At 47.2% G+C, this 17,616-nt stretch overlaps 1 protein-coding gene across 1 annotated transcript in view; it reads right to left on the bottom strand.

Moving 5' to 3' along the window:
* TRAF1 (TNF receptor associated factor 1) overlaps nt 1-17,267 on the bottom strand; it is a 152,881-nt gene extending 135,614 nt beyond the window's left edge. Inside the window, exons 1-2 of the mRNA XM_085613576.1 lie at nt 17,105-17,267; nt 507-1,035 (exon numbers count right to left, since the gene is read on the bottom strand). Of these exons, the coding sequence (XP_085469702.1) occupies nt 507-715 (209 nt within the window). The 5' untranslated portion in view covers nt 716-1,035; nt 17,105-17,267. The remainder of the gene's footprint in view (nt 1-506; nt 1,036-17,104) is intronic.
* Between the last annotated feature and the right edge of the window lie 349 nt (nt 17,268-17,616).

The following is a 17,616-nucleotide window of genomic DNA, read 5'->3' on the forward strand; positions in this document are numbered from 1 at the left end:
TTCCTGTGATGCCATCATGGGAACAGACGCTGGGTGACGCAATTTCCATGGATATCAGCTTTACGCTAATTACCCTGCCTCGTTTTGGTCCCAGAAAGCAGGCACGTATGGCACTCCTGGAAAACTGATCCTAGCATCTTCCTTGGAGTACTGCTGGAAATGACAAATTATCATGGTAAGTAACCTAATAGATGTCCTTAATGATAATTATAATTTTATGAGGATGTTAAGTAAAAAAACCCATAAATGTAGCCCAATCGTGGTTTACATCTACGTGCATTAATACATTTCTGATGTTTGTTGTCAATGGGGCTCACTGCAGCAACAGTTTTATGACAGTGTTTTTACGACCTCCTAGAACTTCTACGTTGAAACGCAGAGTCGGCAATTTCCAGACCTCCCCTCGGGCTGCGTCGACATAAAAGAGCATCTTTTAGACACACCGCCTAGTATTTGCAGAAAGCACACATTACTGCCTGGCAGCCACGCCTCCGGAGGGCACCTACCTCAGAATCCAGGCGAGGCACGCCGAGCAGTACCTGTGCCCGCACAGGCTCTGCTGCGCCTTCTTCAGGACGTTGTTGCAATTGCAGCACAGGTATTTTTGCCCAGGTACCTCGTCGCAGACGCTCGTCGGGTATCCGAATGGAAACTCGTTCTCAACGGGGAAGGACGATGCCCAGCGCTGTGGTACCCGGATGGACTTCTCGGCCATGGCATGTGAACGCTGAAGACCACCCCCTGCCAAGGATGGGGGCAGTCAAAGCATTAGGAATGTACCGCCCTCCAGTAGCTCTCAAGTACACTAGACGTATAGGACCGGCGGCGACGTGAAAAGGTCTCCTTCCTCCTGGGTACCATGAGCAGAGCTGTGTCCCGAAGGGCGGCCCCTGGGCGGCATGTTTATAGCGCGCTCACCACGCGACCCGTGGGGCAGGCAGGAAACTTCTCAAACTTCCCCGGGCTCCCACGCGCTCCTGTTTGCCTTCTCACTCTTGCTTCCCCACAGCCGAGGCTGCAGTCTGATGGCTGGAACTGTAATTAAAAAAAACACACATATTTTACTTGTTAGTACAATTTATTTATCTCAAACCGGTGCTCTTTACGCTCATCAACAATACTGAGCCTTGTCGAATAAAAGTTTATGCAAAATCACCGCTGGTCTGCAGACCACTGATGATACAAACAGCTCAAAGAAAAGAGAGTTATAAGTGAAGCAAAGCTTTAAAAAATATACGAATAAACACTAGCCAGCTATAGCTCATTGTACTGCTACGGTTAAAAAACGTTACATCGTTGTTCCCTCACAAGTACAGCTAAGTTCGTTTTTTTAACCCTTCATCGCTCTCATCTTGTGGTAAGGACATGATATTGTTGTTCTAGCCCATCCTTCCTGGTCTGCTGTCCAGCAATGAACACACATATATATATATAAATTGAATATATCTATACATATATATATATATATATATATATAAATAGAGAGAGAGAGAGAGAGAGAGAGAGAGAGAGAGAGAGAGAGAGAGAGAGAGTGCTCTGTAAGGGCCTGCTGTCCAGCAATTAACACACACACACATATATATATATATATATATATATATATATATATATATATATATATATATATATACACATTGAATATATCTATACATATATATATATATATATATATATAGAGAGAGAGAGAGACAGACAGACAGACAGACAGACAGACAGACAGACAGACAGACAGACAGATAGATAGATAGATAGATAGACAGACAGACAGACAGACAGACAGACAGACAGATAGATAGATAGATAGATAGATAGATAGATAGATAGATAGACAGACAGACAGACAGACAGACAGACAGACAGACAGATAGATAGATAGATAGATAGATAGATAGATAGATAGATAGATAGATAGATAGATAGATAGATAGATAGATAGATAGACAGACAGACAGACAGACAGACAGACAGACAGACAGAGACTGCTCTGGATGTTTTGACCTCTAGTAAAATACTCAATGTGCTGTGCCTCCCTCACAGTTTAAACAAGCTTTAGCAATACTAAAATGTATGGCTAACCTGAAAGGGCATCTGCAGCCACAAGTGAGTTTAGGCACTCAATAGGTCATCATATTGTCACTCATTCTTACACTCATTCATCCAGTCCTTCATCCATTGACTCATTTTTGAATTCACCCTCTTCCCCTTCCTCAACAGAAAACACATACAAACCGAACAAACATGCTCAAGTTACAATAAAAGAGTTAAAGTTAAGAAAAGAAAACATGCCATCATTAAATGTGGCGGCCATATATTTACAATAAAGAAAAAAATGAATCTTTGCAGCAGTTGTCTTGCAATGGCATCGAAAGTAGTGAATTGTTGTTTTAAAGTTCCAAAATGGCCACCACGTTTATAAGCAACGTATTGGCCATCTAGGAGTTGTAAAACAATGACACAATATACAAAGTACTATTTGCAGATGGCTACTTGTAAGGATGCCTGGCTTGATATATATAAGCACTTACACCTTGTGGTTAAGGTCGTTTTATCTTTTATTGTTCCAGAGCGCCGGGACGCATCTGCACGCTAGCTCTCCTCTCAGCTATCTGGCGCGAAGACGCGCCTTTTCCCAGCATGCACTGGGGCGCTCTCGAACACTAGAGTGCATCGCTACATATCTCCCCCCTTTAGCCCCTTACAACACAAGGCCCATAGCTGGCCTACCATTACAGTCTTACTTGCTTTGCGTGTCAAAGTCCTCAAACCGTCTCGGCATCTTGATCACTCTGCCCGATCTCGTACAGTTCTGTCCTTGCTCTTGAGCCGACCTTTGACGTTTAGTCAGGAGTTCTCCTCTTGCTCCCAACTCTCCTCGCATCTCTTCTTCCTTTACTTGGGCCTCTACGTTCATAGGTTAACCCTGTCTGTTCGTTTCTCCTTCTCTGCTTCCACCTGATGCGTTCTGACTCTCCACGTTCCTCCTGGTCGGGGTAGAGCTTTGCTCTCTGACCTCCGGGCTTCCTTCTATCTCAGGCTCACCTCCCTCTTCGGTAATCGGTGCTCTCCTGTCCTCCGGATCTTCCCACTTCATGATTTTGTTGCACTTCGCCATCCTCTCTTGCGACCATATCTTCCCATCACTCAATAAAGCCGACCTGGCGTAGGGTTCTATCACTTGCAAAGGTGGGCTGAATTTGCTGTCTCATTTCCTCCTTAGCGTAGCTTGTTTTACTCTTACCCACTCCCCTTTCTCTAGGGTTACCTCCTTGACGTTGCGTCGTTTGTTATAGTATTCGGTGTACAGGGCTTGCGCTTTGTCCAGGTTGCGCCTTACCACTACGGGCGACCATTTGCTTTGCACCAGGAGGTGTTTCCACGCTACATTGTCCTTCGTGAAAGGGTCACGTCCCCGTAGGATCTTGAACGGACTGTACCCGGTGTTGGTCGGGGTGATGCGATACGCCCACAGCATGCGTTGGAGTTCCTTCTCCCAGTTTAGTCCTGCACTTATTGCTGCTTGTACGGATCCCATTATCACCCGATTAAACCTTTCTGCGAGTCCGTTCCCTGCTGGGTGGTAGATTGGCGTGTGTTTGACTTCTATCCCATTTCTGGTCATGAAGGCGTTCCATCTCGCTGATACAAATTGTGGGCCATTGTCGCACGTTATCACCTTGGGTATTCCTTCCCTCAGGAACGTGGCCGTGAGGAATGCTAATACTGCCTCGGTGTCTGCCGTTTCACATACTTCCACCTCCGGCCATTTAGGGTACCTGTCCACCAATACTATGACGTATGTGGACACACCTGCGTTCAGGACTGGACCCAGTATGTCCATGGAAAGCATTACCCACGGGCTAGACAGCCCCGTGAATTTTCCCAGTGGCGGGCGTAGTAAGGTTTGTGTTTTATCGGCCCTACTGCACTATTCGCACATTCTGACGTGTCTCTCCACGTGCCCATCTATCGCTGGCCACCAGTATGCCTGCTTCACTCTCGCCTTGGTCTTCATGATCCCCAGATGTCCTTCGTGTAGAATGGTTAGGAGATGGCTCACCAGGGATTGCGGGGGGACCACATTGTCCCCTCTCAGTAGGAATACTGGGTTGTCTCCAATGGATAGTTCTTCTCGGACTTCCCAGTATTTCCTCAGCTCACTATCGAGGTGCCTTTTGTCAGGCCATCCTTGGGTCACGTAGCCTTTCACTGTTCCTAGGGTCTCGTCTGCTGCGTACGCCTCTTCCCACTCTTGTGCGCTGACTGCTCCTTCATGGTCTTGCGTGAGTGCTACCATGTAGTCCTCCCATTCAGAAGGTTCCAGATTGTCTGCTGGCTCCATTGCGGCTGCTCTGCTCAAGAAGTCTGCTACCTTATTCTTGGATCCTGGGAGGTACTCCACGTCATACACGTAATCCAACAGCCTCAGGCTCATCTTCGCGATGCGGTGGGTTGCATGCGCATATCCTCTTGAGGTCAGGACTTTCACCAATGGTTTGTGGTCGGTGCGGAGCAGAAACTTCGAGCCCCACAGGAACTGTCTGAATCGTTCCATTGCCCAGACGGTCGCCAGCATTTCTTTCTCTAGGACGCTGAATTTCTCTTCGTTGGCCGCTAAGGATCTCGAGGCAAAGCGTGGTGATGTCTCCGCTCTGGCTTTTTTGCATTAAGACCGCCCCCAGGCCTTTGTCACTGGCGTCAGTGGTTAGTATAGATAAAGCTTCTTGATCGAACCCTTCCAGGGGAATTGCTGTGCAGATGTCGCGTTTTATCTCCTCAAATTCTTCTTGTCCCTCCCGTGTCCATTTGAAAGCGTTCTTCTCTTTCAAAAAATGCCTCAAGTGGTGCGTTTTGGTCGCGAAATGAGGGACAAACTTACTGTAGAACTCCGCCATGCCTAGGAAGGATCGAACATCTTCCTTCCTTGTCGGTGTTGGTGCTTCTTTGATGGCCGTCATGTTCGCTTGTTAGGTTCTATTCCTCTCCCGCTGATTTCGTGGCCCAGGTATGTCACCGAGTCCACTCCAAATCTACACTTTTGCCATTCCGCCGTGAGCCCGTTTTGAGCTAAGATCGTCAATACTGTGTGCAGTTTCTCATCGTGCTCTTCCTTGGATTTCCCCATGATGAGGATGTCGTCTTGGAAGTACTGAACTCCCTCCACCTTCTGGAACAGCCGATGCATGAGTTTTGGAAAATGGCTGCAGCTGATGCTAGGCCGAACGGCATCCGGAGGAACTTGTAGCTCCCAAACGGCGTGATGAATGACGTCAGGTGATTGCAGGTGGCATGCAGCGCGATTTGGTGGTATGCAGAGGTGAGGTCTATTGTTGAGAACCACTTGACCTCTTTCGTTTTCGCCAACATCTCATTTATCCGGGGCAACGGGAACTTGTCTACTAGGATGTTCTTGTTGAGTTCCCTCAAGTCCACACACTGGCGTACCTTCCCGTTGGGTTTCTGGGCTACCACCAGCGGTGCGAGCCATTCCGCACTCTCGATCGCTTCTATGACTCCGTTTTTCTCCAGTCGTCGCAATTTTTCTTGAACCGCTTCTCTGCTTCTGAAGGGAATGTTGCGAGCTTTGTGGCTCACTGGCCTTGCCCCGGCCTTGAGGCGGATTCTGTGCGTGAATTTCGTCATTCTTCCTATGGTTCCCTTGAACACCTCCGGGTATTCTGTCTTCCATCTACTTTCTTCGCGCGCTTGTTTTGCTTCGATCATCAGCACTTGCGTGGACCTGCCCGGGTTGAGTTGTATCCCTAAATTTCCTTGGTCCATCCATCCTAGTACGGAAGGTCCCTTCTCTGCTACGTACAGCTTTCCCTCCGCTCTACGTCCTTTGAATTCGAATCGTAGCCATCGGTACCCCACCATGGGTATGGGTTCTCCTGTGAACGTGACTGGGTGGATGTCTGTGGGTAGTAGCTCTTCCCCTACTCTGGGCCTGAACTTGTTTTCCCATATGGTCCTTTGGATGATTGTGTATGGGGAGCCGGAGTCCGCCACCATGTTCACTTGTACACCGCCAATCTCCATTTGTAACGCTGGTTTCTTGGAGCGCGTGCAGCTTACTCCCAACACCTGGTCGTCGATGCATAGGACTTCGTCTTCCTCGTCTCCCTCTTCTTGGGTTTCCTCCTCGCCTTCTGGTTCCTGGGCAACGTACTTCACTTCCGCCCTACTGAGCTTGCGCCTGCATACTTTCTCGTAATGCCCCATTATACTGCAGTAGGAGCATTTGGCTCGAAATGCATGGCATGCTCTGTCGTTGCCCGCATGTGTTTGGCTGCCACACCTGTAGCACATGTTTTTGCTCTCTCCTTGTGGTCTCTGGTTTCTCGTGGTCTTTTGAGGGTATCTTCTCTGGTACTTTGTGTTAGTTGGTGTCTGCTGCTTGGGGGTTTCTGGTTTGCTTCTGTCTGTTATCCTACAGACCGGTGTTCTGTCGCCACCCTCTCTTTTGGCCGCTTCCGCGCACCTTTTAGATAGTTCTGCCTTCCTCACTAGCGCCACCACATCCTTTAGTGGAGCATCGCCGTTGACCCATAGCTTCTCCTGTATGGCCGTGTTGGCTGTGTGCATAATGATCTGGTCCCTGATGAGTTCGTCATGAAGTGTGCCGAATCTACATGTCAACGCCAACTTCCGTAAAGCCGATACATACTCATCTATAGACTCTCCCTTGCTCTGTTTTCTTTGGAAGAAGTTGCATCTATCTATGGCCGTGCACACCACTGGGCGGTAGTGGGAGTCTAGGTCTTCCAGCGCGTGTTGGAACACTTCTGTATCATCCGCAGGTCTGGTCACCTTCACTAGGCTGTCGTATACCCTGATGCCCTCCGGGCCTAGGTTGTGTAGTAGTATTTTCTTTTTCCTTGAACTTGAGAACCCTCCTTCACCTTCTTCTTCTAAGGCCTCGAGATAGTTCAGGAAATACCGCTTCCAATCCTCCCAGGGCATCGCCGGTTCTCCCCTCTTGGGTAGGAAGGGGACTAGGTTGGTGAGAAACGTCGCTTGGGCGCACATCCTGCCCCTGTCTCGTTGGACTAAGCTATGTCTGTCGTCTGTCTCCGGTGGGCTCCCTGGAGCTTGCCTCTCGTCTGATCTGCCGGGTTGTGTGGGTGAAAGGCTTCCTTGCCCTCTCCGCGATGACTCTGGGGTCACCAGTTCTGTTGCTTCCCTTAGCTGGCCGGGCGCAGGTTACCTTCTTTTGGTGCGCTCTGTCACTCTGCTTCTGACTGCCGCGCCCTCCTGCTCCCCCGTGTTGTTTTGTGTGCCTCGGTGTGAGTCTTGGCCTAAGTTCGGCGGGTCTTGCTCTCTCCGGGTGTTACCCCCTATGGGGTGTCCTGCCTCTTCTGGGGTGTTGCCTGGGTCCTGCCCTCCAGGCCTAGAGCCTCTAGTGCTTCCGTGGGCCCTCCCCGTGGCTCTAACCCTTTTGGCGTGCCTGGCCGCTCTTTCCGTCGCTCCTCCGGCTCACTCGTGGCTTGACGGGGTGCTGGTGACTGCGCCGGACTTCTCCGTTCCGTGGGTTGGCCTGTGGTGATGATGCACCTCTGCCACGCTCGGATATTCCCAGGTCTTGGGTGTCTGGGTTCTGTTGTTCCTGAACTCCCTCAATGGTGACATCCCATCCTCGTCGCCATTTTGTAAGGATGCCTGGCTTGATACATATAAGCACTTACACCTTGTGGTTAAGGTAGTTTTATCTTTTATTGTTCCCGAGCGCCGGGACGCATCTGCACGCTAGCTCTCCTCGTGGCTATCTGGCGCGAAGACGCGCCTTTTCCCAGCATGCACTGGGGCGCTCTCGAACAGTAGAGCGCATCGCTACACTACTCAGTAAAACATCGTGCTGGGTCCACAGTGAGTTAATCTCCAATAATTTGGCAGAAAGAAGAAAACAATCTACTTGATCATTTCCGATCTGGATTTCGGCCCTGCTACAGCACGGCATCCACCCTACTTGCTGTTATTGATGTCCTCAGGTTCCCTCTAGACCAAGGAAGCGCTGCTGCATTCGTCCTATTGGGCCTCTAAGCAACATATGATGCAGTCTCTGCAGGTACTGATGATGATGATGATGATGGCAATTTATAGCGTGCAACAGCTACTCCAAGGAGACCCGGCGCAAAGCAACGTGATCGGAAAGTGAACAGAGGCTTAGGCCTGCACAAAAAGCCAAGTTTTAAGTTTTCTCTTAAACACTGATGAAAAGGAGGAAAGGTAGTCAAATGGCTCCACCCTATCCTATCGGATAGTACTCGAACTGTAGCTTTGAGGACCTTCTGTTCCAAACCCTTCACCAGAAGTGTTCAGCTCCACGTTTGTCAACATATGCATGCAGCCACTTGATAGCTTTCAAGATCTTATGGTCTGCAATTTATTTTCTATGCGGATGACACTTAGATCCTGCTGACCATTTTCCATGTTACTAGCCCACTAAAACGCATTTTTATAATAGCTTGAAAGCTGGGGCCAATTGCCTTAAATTGAACAGAGAAAATACTGAAATTCTTATCTTTGAAAAACGTCCTTAAATGTGGTCACCCGATTGGTTGCCTGAGGAATTAGGTGCCACACAAGTGACCTCCAAACAGAAATCTCGGCATATTCAATGACAGTAGTCTATAATTTGCTTCCCAGGTGAACAAGGTGTCCACCTCTTGTTTTCTGGTTTTGCTAACTTGACGCAAAATGTTTCTGCCTCTCTCCTTTTCTGCTACAAAGACCTTTGTACAGGCCCTGATAATGTCAAAAATCGATTATGGAATGCCTCTCTCTTAGGTAGCCGTTCTGCATTCTTAAGCATTTACAAACCATTCAGAAAGCAGCTGCACAACTTTTGTTAGACATTCCCAAACGTGCATCTGTAAAAACGTCTCTGCATACCCTTCACTGGCTTCCAGTCAAGAAAATGACTCTTACCAAATCCATAGGCCCGATTCACAGAACAAACTTAAGACTAAATCCTAAACTTAGTACCATTCTGGTATTCACAGAATGCACCTAGTACTTCTGGTATTCACAGAATGAACTTACTACTTTTGCTATTCACAGAATGAACTTAGTACTTTTGCTATTCACAGAATGGATTTACGACTCCTAAACTTACGTCCGCACTCGGGCCGGAAATTCCGGCCCGGAGGCGGAGCTTCCGGGCCGGAGGCGGAGCTTCCGGCCCGGAGGCAGGGCTTCCGGGCCGGAGGCGGAGCTTCCGGCCCGGAGGTGGGGATTCCGGCCGATTTAGCTATGGCTGAAATCTCCACCTCTGGGCCGGAAGCTCCGCCTCCGGCCCGGAAGCTCCGCCTCCGGCCCGGAAGCCCCGCCTCCGGCCCAGAAGCTCCGCCTCCGGCCCAGAAGCTCCGCCTCCGGGCCGGAAGCTCCGCCTCCGGGCCGGAATTTCCGGCCCGAGTGCGGACGTAAGTTTAGGAGTCGTAAATCCATTCTGTGAATAGCAAAAGTACTAAGTTCATTCTGTGAATAGCAAAAGTAGTAAGTTCATTCTGTGAATACCAGAAGTACTAGGTGCATTCTGTGAATACCAGAATGGTACTAAGTTTAGGATTTAGTCTTAAGTTTGTTCTGTGAATCGGGCCCTATGTGTCTTACTCACAGAGCCCTTCATGATCTTGGACCTTCTTACTCCAAAGGGAAATGTCACTGCTATGTCTCTGATCATCTTCTTAGGCCATCTTCCCATTTCTTTTTGGCCATTCCTAGGATCAAGTTGGCAAGGAATTTTCTTCCTCAAGACTTGAAATCTATTTCCAGCTAAAATCTCTTTCATGAAAAGTTGAAAATCTTGTTTTTTTGTCTTAATTGCATCCCAGCTGCTGTTCTTCTCTACCCAGACTTGATTCTGCCAGCGCCGAGAGGCCCCTTGGGCAGTAGAGCACTTTATAAATCGGACATTCATTTGTTCCTTTCATTCATTATTACAGTTGGCACAGAAATATGCAACCTTCCAAAGAGGAGGTCAACAGTGATGATCATAGGTCTTCTACTCTCAGGGTGTATCAGAGGCTGTAACAAACACTAAACCGTTGCCTAATATTATGCCCCATAAAAACAGTTGAATTGGTACTATGCTTATCGCTTGAATCCTAAAATCATTCTACAAGTGAAGTTGATCCTTATCTAGTAACATAATTTATTCTGATTGAATAACACAGCCAAACTCTTCATTTCTTGTTCAGCGTACCATTTTTACGGAAACAGGATCTGTAAGTCAAAAAATGCACTATGGTATCAAGTACACCGTCCACTGCACCCTTCCAGAGTAGGCAGCAAGGGTTAAGCTTCATTTAATTTCCTGCCCTATGGCCCTCACAACTTGAAAGCCCATGCGTTTGTGACACATGATAGATTTTGTTTCAAAAAACGAAAATTCATCACTGTTTTTTAGGAAGCCCGATATATTCTTGCCATAGGCATCTGCAAGAAGGCTGGCCTTGGGGAATAACCTTCCCCATCCTCCTCTCACACTGAGACCCTCATAAAACCCATCCCTTAATCATTTTTATTCCAGCACGATGGCTGTGGACCCACTGTTTAATATCTTATCTCTGCACAATAAACACTGCTCCACATCTCACTGAGCAAATAAGGTAGTAACACCTCTCACTGTTTTTTCACCAGCAGGTCTGTGATAAAGAGGAAGGCCAGCCAGCTGGTTGATTAAAGTAACAAAGGGCACTTTGTGAGTTCCCTCAGTAATTTCCCTTTTTAGATTGAGCCTAGTGCAGCGCTGTCTTCGGAGAGGGCGTCTTGGAATCTATCCAGACTTTCATAAAAGTCATGCGTGTGGCTTTAGTTTTGCCACACATTCTATTGGCCTTTGCGTGTGGCTTTTAAAAATTGAAAGCCCGCAATTAGCCAAAGGAGGGTGCATGTCCCACCTTCTCTCTAAACGCTGACTTCCATTGCCTAGGGGTCTCGGGAGTGAGCAGCAGCGCGGCCGGGTGCCAGGTGCATACCTTACATTCCTTGCAGTGGGCGCACACAACACGCGGTCTTGTTTTTTTACCTGATCGGCCACAGCTCTAAAGAGGCAGGAACCATCCTTTGCAACTTTATTCCGGTAGAGCCCATGGGAAGCCAGGTACTGGTCCATCAGTGCCTCCCCTGTCAGCTGCTCCTTTCTCCCTCCAGTGATCTCCCAGCTAGCCCCGCCGGTCACCTCCATCTGTGCCCTGGGCTTCACAGACTGCGTCTCTCATGGACGGACGGAGGCGCACACACTTCTAGACCTGCCTACAGCCTCCCATGGTCGACCGGTGCTAGGGCACCGTTCTCCCCGTCTCGCACCGTCTGCGCAGTGCGATTAGTTACATGAGGACCCCGGTGGTAATGAAGCTGCCCAGCCCAGAGCCACTCCTTGCCTCATATCCCGAAGTACCGCCAGGAACCGGGATTTACGAACCCACAGAAGCGCAGACACTGCCCGCAGCTGCCTAGAATGAGGAGATGCCGGAGGTTTGGAGGAGACCCGCGCTGATCAGGGAAACACAAACAGGAATGTTTAATTTCACTTTCACAGACACAGGCAGATGGCACCATGGGAACTGTAGTCCAGAGGATAGGGAAGATCTGTGCTTACGCACATAGAGGTAGGACTTATCTGAGGGCTAAACCCTCTCATGTTGCTACCGGCGTCTGGGAGCTGATTCGCCTAGAAATGTGACAAACTTATGACAAGCTGGCTAGGTGACGTTACATAATATTATCTGATACCATTAAATGCATTCGAAAGTTGAAACAATAAGTTTTATTTTGTTGTACGTCTTCCTTACTGGAGGATCCAGTGTCGTTTGTTGAAGACTGATCACAGTAACGCTTTTGGCTAAAATTAATTCATGGTTTTGTTGACGTTAATAGATTCTTGCGTCTGAAGATCGAAACTCCCTAGCTCGGAACTTTGAGACGCCACTTCTATGTTTTAACAAGAGTGGCAAAATGTGCAAGATGTCCGTCAGAATTGCATGGGACAAAAAGCGGTCTAGTTGCAGGATAGACATATTCTAAAGACTTAAAATATGGACTTGACTATCAAACATTTATCTCCATTTGTTGCGATGTTTCTATTGCGAAGAGAACCTTAAACTGTGATAAGTTAGGCTTAGGCATGTTACTTTAAATATAAACAAAAGTAAATAAGCAAAGCCAATAGCCCTGGCTTGTTGTACGTGTAATGTTACTTGTTGTATCAGTATTATATATCTGTATGCAAAGACAGAAGCAGTAAAATACCAGTCGGGCGGCACACTATGCTAAGTACAGATTTGTAGCCTGCGTATATTTAAGCCGCGCCCTTAATTACATCTCCCCGCTCACCCTTTTGCTTCTCCCCTGCAATATTGCCAAAATGTTGAGTGTGTGGGCATGCTAATAGGGGATAATCTGCTGCATGGCTAAACTTATAAGGTCCCAAAGGCGACACCTATTGGCTATGCCAATGCTTGTTCAACTCTGTGTCCCTCCTTCTTCCATCAAGTAAAATGGAAGAGGAAGGGATAATCAAGGGTTACCAAATGACTCCATGTCACTGGGAACACAGTGCCCCACTACCGGGTTCTCATTTAACAACCCAGTGAATTCTGGGAGTTTTCTTTATTCACCTTCAGTGCTCCACTTGGCCTAAATTATTAACTTACAATTGTTTGTATAAGAGAAGCACAGAACATGAAACATGATAGTCCAGTGACACGAGCAACAGGGTTAGTCTTACTGTTCCGAAAAACAGGTCACAACTGTATAACTTAGAATCAGGCTACCACACATAAAAGCAGAGGCATGCCATTTCCAAGCCTTGCACACTTCATGCTGGAGTGTTACACACTTAACATGGTAGACTCTGTTACCCATTGGTAATGTTCTACCAAGCCGTAGTGACACATTTCTTGATAGGAAAAACATTCTGGTCTCGATCTCACTGAATCCTCTACGATGGGATCTGACTATCATTTTGCTCACGCTTCTATAAAACAGTACTAGTTTAGTACTGTGACCTTGCAAAAGTCTTGGCACCCAGCGCAAAGCAATGGAACATTGCAACTCGACAGATGTTTGAATGGAAAATGACCTGTCTCGGAGTTTTGGAAAGAAAACTACTCTGTCCTGCAAGTAAGAAAGGTGCCCTTTTGTGAAGAACCTTCAGATTCCCAAGATCTCACAAGAAAAATGTTTATTGGGTGACAGTAAAAAAACAGATGATGTTTTAACATAAACAATGGCACTCCAAGATGTGACATTCCATTAAAGGCAATTGGGACATTCCAACTGTAGAACATTACAAGGTTGACTGGATCATACCTTGGTGCACCCCAGCATACCGGCCAACCCTCTAAGATCAGCAAACTTCCACTGAATTCTCTGGCAAAAACGATAATGACTGAAGCCTGGGGCAAAGCTCTAGGACTCCAAGACACACAAACTAGGTGCACCCTCAACCTAACCTTGACAAAATACCCTATCTTAGCTTCAAGAGTTGGTGAGAAGAGGGTATAACATAACAATGATCAATTTAACTTAGCCCGAACAATGACTGGTGGTAAACGGATCAGCATATCCCACAACAAATCTGAAGTTACATAGTGCTTATTTTTACATTGAAGGCCAATAGGAGATTACACTTCAAATTAGGGCTACAATCAAGCTATAATCAAGCTGCTAGAGTTAGTTGATTTAAGACAACCCTTCCATTACTGCACCCTCTATAAACTACTCCCAGGTTCCCGGCGGTTTTACCCTGGAAATCCAACTTCATTCTTAAATCGTCCATGCAATTTCCCATAAACTGCAGGCAGAAGAGAATATCTACGCTTACATCATGCTCAGCTCCTGAAAGAATTAAATACTTACTATCTCCCAAATAACATTGTCTTGACTCTTTCCTATCGAAAAGGGGCAACTTCCAATTTCCTTTGTAGAACTGGTTGTGGGGGCTACTACCTCCACCCAACTGCTGGTTACAACCGTTTACCAATCTTATCACTCTGCATATGAAAGTTGGAGTCCAGTGAGGTGATTTTCGACCTCAAGCCCTGATGAAATTGTCGCAATAGAAGACAGGCAATGAAACATGTTGGCCCATCTTGAAGTGGTCTGCAACATGCAGTAGGCTCACAATTCTGAATAAAACTGGATCATTGTACATGTGAGTCCTAACTCAATTTTATTTTGAGAAATACTTTATTCTCACGCACATTATGGGGTCTTTTTTATACACACACATTGTTGTCTTCACCTCTTTCTTTCAGACTGGACACTTTTCTTTTCTTTTCTTAATGGTGAGAAGGTCGCCGATGATGAGAAACATGGGCAAACTGGTGAGAACCTACTAGTAGCTCCTCTGGTGAATCGCACGTGAGGGACCTTCTCACATTCACACAATTTTTTGTTTGTAGTTATATACGCCTTTCAGTAGGGGGTAAGTTTATATGGAGTTGACTGATAAACATGTTTTTGTAAAAGTATAATTATTTGGGCACTTGGGACTGGATAAGATTGGTAAACGGTTGTAACCAGCAGTTGGGTGGAGGTAGAAGCCCCCCACGACCAGTTCTACAAAGGAAATTGGAAGTTGCCCCTTTTCGATCAGGTCTTTTTGTTTATTGTCACTTGTGAGTGGAGGGTGACCTGATTGAATTTTTTCCCCCTCTAGAGCTCCTTATTGTGGTAGACTCTATCCTATTCAATCCAACTAACAGACTCGCATGACCACTGCTCCAATTGACAACTTATATTTCCCTATACTAATCCACCTCTAATTCACTTTGGGTTCCAAAGCAGCGAGCTACTCGCCAAAAAGCGATTCAACATCTCTTCAGGTGTAGAAGCACTATATAATTTACAATTAAAAAACAGAGCTAAGGAGTACGGCGGTGTTCTAAGATCCAAGACTCACATCACAATAGTGCAAATTGGGGCCGTATTACAAATATGGCGCATTTCCCTTGATTGCGCCAAGCGCAACTTTAAAAAAAGGAAAATGCACCGTATTAGGTGAATTCGCAGCCCCCAGGGCAGCTGGGAACTTGCACTACTCTGTAAGCAGCTCATTTCTGTGAAAAAACATAGCGGCTGCCTTGAAGCCACTCTATGTTTTCACAGTGCAGACAGCAAACCACCTGCACTTCAAGGAGATTAAAGATCCCATTGCAGGTGGGTGCAGTGAGTGGTGGCAGCCACCTGTAAGGGGATGTCTGAGGGGGGTCCATGAGACCCCATTCTCCTCTCGAGGGCTGCCACCACGGGCACATTGAGATGGCGCACACTCAGTTCACCTCCTTCGAGCTTCTTTGCCTCTGTGCCTGTGATAAGCCACTTAGGCAGAGGCAAAGGGATTCCCTCATTTGCATGGAGAACGCCCCCACACAAATGTGGGAATGCCCTCTGAAGATAGCGATGGCACTTTATGTGCACCAGCGCTATCGGAATTACAGGAGGGGCCCACAAGCTTTTGCTGCCCCTTCTGTTGCGCCCCCGGGGTACTTTTTTAATACGGCACTTGGGGCCATATTATGGATGCAGCACGTTTTCCTGGATTGCACTGGGTGCACCTTTCAAAGGGTGCGCTCAGCGCAATCAAGGAAAATTGGTCGCACAATGGAGAATGTGCCTCCGCCAGGGCAGCTTCAAACTCGCGCTGCCCTGGGGAAGCGCATTCATGTGAAAAGCGGAGCGGCTGCTTTAAAGCTGCTCCGTGTTTTCACAGTGCAGGTGACAACCCGCCTGCACTTTTGAAGGGGATTAGAGATCTCCTTGCAGGTGGGAGAATTTACTGACTGCACCCGCCTGCAAGGGATGTCTGGAGGGCCCATGGGAGCCCCTTAACCCCTGTCAGAGGGTTGCAATCAGGGGGCCTACCTTATAGGTGGCGCTCTGTCAGTGCGCCTTCTGAGAGCTTCTTTGCCTCTGCACCCGCATCTGTAATACAATGCGGGTGCAGAACCAAAGGGATTTCCTCATTTGCATGGGCATGCAAATGGCAGAACGCCGTCTTGAGTAACCGCCGTATGTGTGCCAGCGCTTTCAGTATTACAGAAGGGGACGCGCAAGCGTCTGCGGCCCCTTCAGTAATACCAAAGTGCCCCCGGGGCACGCAAAGCAGGCGCAAACTCTCGTTGTGCCCCCGGGGCACTTCTATAATAAGGCCCCTGGTGCGTTATCACGATTTTACTCCACATGTACAATTGGGTCATGTGGGACACAAGAGATAAATCATGGGGTTGCGGTAAAATAATAAGCTATTTTAGAAGACAGGTGGCAAATCTTTGTTGCGTTGAGCAATTTTCAATAATGTCAACATATAACTAGTGCAGAGGAAAAAATAATCATATAATGTAAAGTGAACGAGGAACTATCCGAGAATAAAGAACAAGGCGAGAGTAGAAATTGGAAGGTAATATAAAAAAAAAAAAACTCTTGAAATATAAGTATAACATCGAAATATAATTTAAAATAAAAAAATAAAATTTAAATGGACAATTGCAAATTATTTAATACACCAACTATTCATTAAAAAATAAATACGAGCATGTCCCTTTAAGTGGTCCTTGGTCAAATTACTGCATTTGTTAATACGAAATATTTTGGTAGGTTTGCGTAGGCGTTGTTCAGGGACTTCCCTCCATCCACAGCATCCCGGCTGCCCTGCTCTCAGCAAATCATGGCGTGCTTTTTCACCCATTAGCAGCCTGCGTTCGCAGCAGAAACTGAGCCTCTGCAGCGACCATGTTCTTACCTCCGAGTAATTCTCCTGTCACTCTCGAGAAAATTGTTCCTCGCGGCTGTGATCTCATTTCAACCTCTGATACTGGTAAACACACAACACTCGGTGCAAAGAATTTCTGTACTGACAATAGATGGAACATAATTGGTGCGTACGCTATATGGTGTGGGGGGAGGGGGGCGATCAGCTAAAGCGTCATTGAAATGTACCCTCTTTTTTATGGTTCATTTTGTAAACATTAGCCTGCTGCCTGCCCTAAAAATACGTCTATTCACATAGCCACCTGCCGCAGCGTCCATTTTTCCAAATGTATCTGCGTTCGAGCCGCACGCGCGCAGCAGAATAAGCTAAACGGCGTTTTCTGGAACTTACCAAATTGCTGACTCTGACGTCACTCTTTCCCTCCGGCAAGACGCAATCGTTTACTTTTCCCACCGTTGTGAATTTCTCCAGTCAGACACTAGTCCTCCAGACAGACGGCTACACAAGACAGCCTCTGTGCTTTGTTGTTGTGCTCACATTCACTTTCGTTTTCTTCTTCCCTTGAGGGCGACAGTTTTATTTGACTTCAAGCCAGCCAGCTAACCAGACAGGGGTTTCCCTCTCTCTCTCTCTGTTTCACGTACACACACCCCATACTGCTTCAAGGCCGCCGCAGAAGCTGCTCGGCTTCAGTCACTGAACGACTCTTACATCTATAAGGTGAGCACGGAGGGAACTATAAGTGAGTGCGTAAAGGCTCGTGTTGACTGAAGCAGCGCCTTTGTGATGCAGCAGCGCTATGTGTGGCCTCTGGTTAGAGTCAGCACCTGCATCAGTTTATTACGAACAGTCAAGGTGTTTAGCAAACGTGTTTGTTCCAAATTTTCAGTGCCAAGAAGCTA

This window comes from Triturus cristatus, chromosome 1_2 (assembly GCF_964204655.1).
Source record: "Triturus cristatus chromosome 1_2, aTriCri1.1, whole genome shotgun sequence".
In the NCBI taxonomy this organism is placed as follows: domain Eukaryota; kingdom Metazoa; phylum Chordata; class Amphibia; order Caudata; family Salamandridae; genus Triturus; species Triturus cristatus.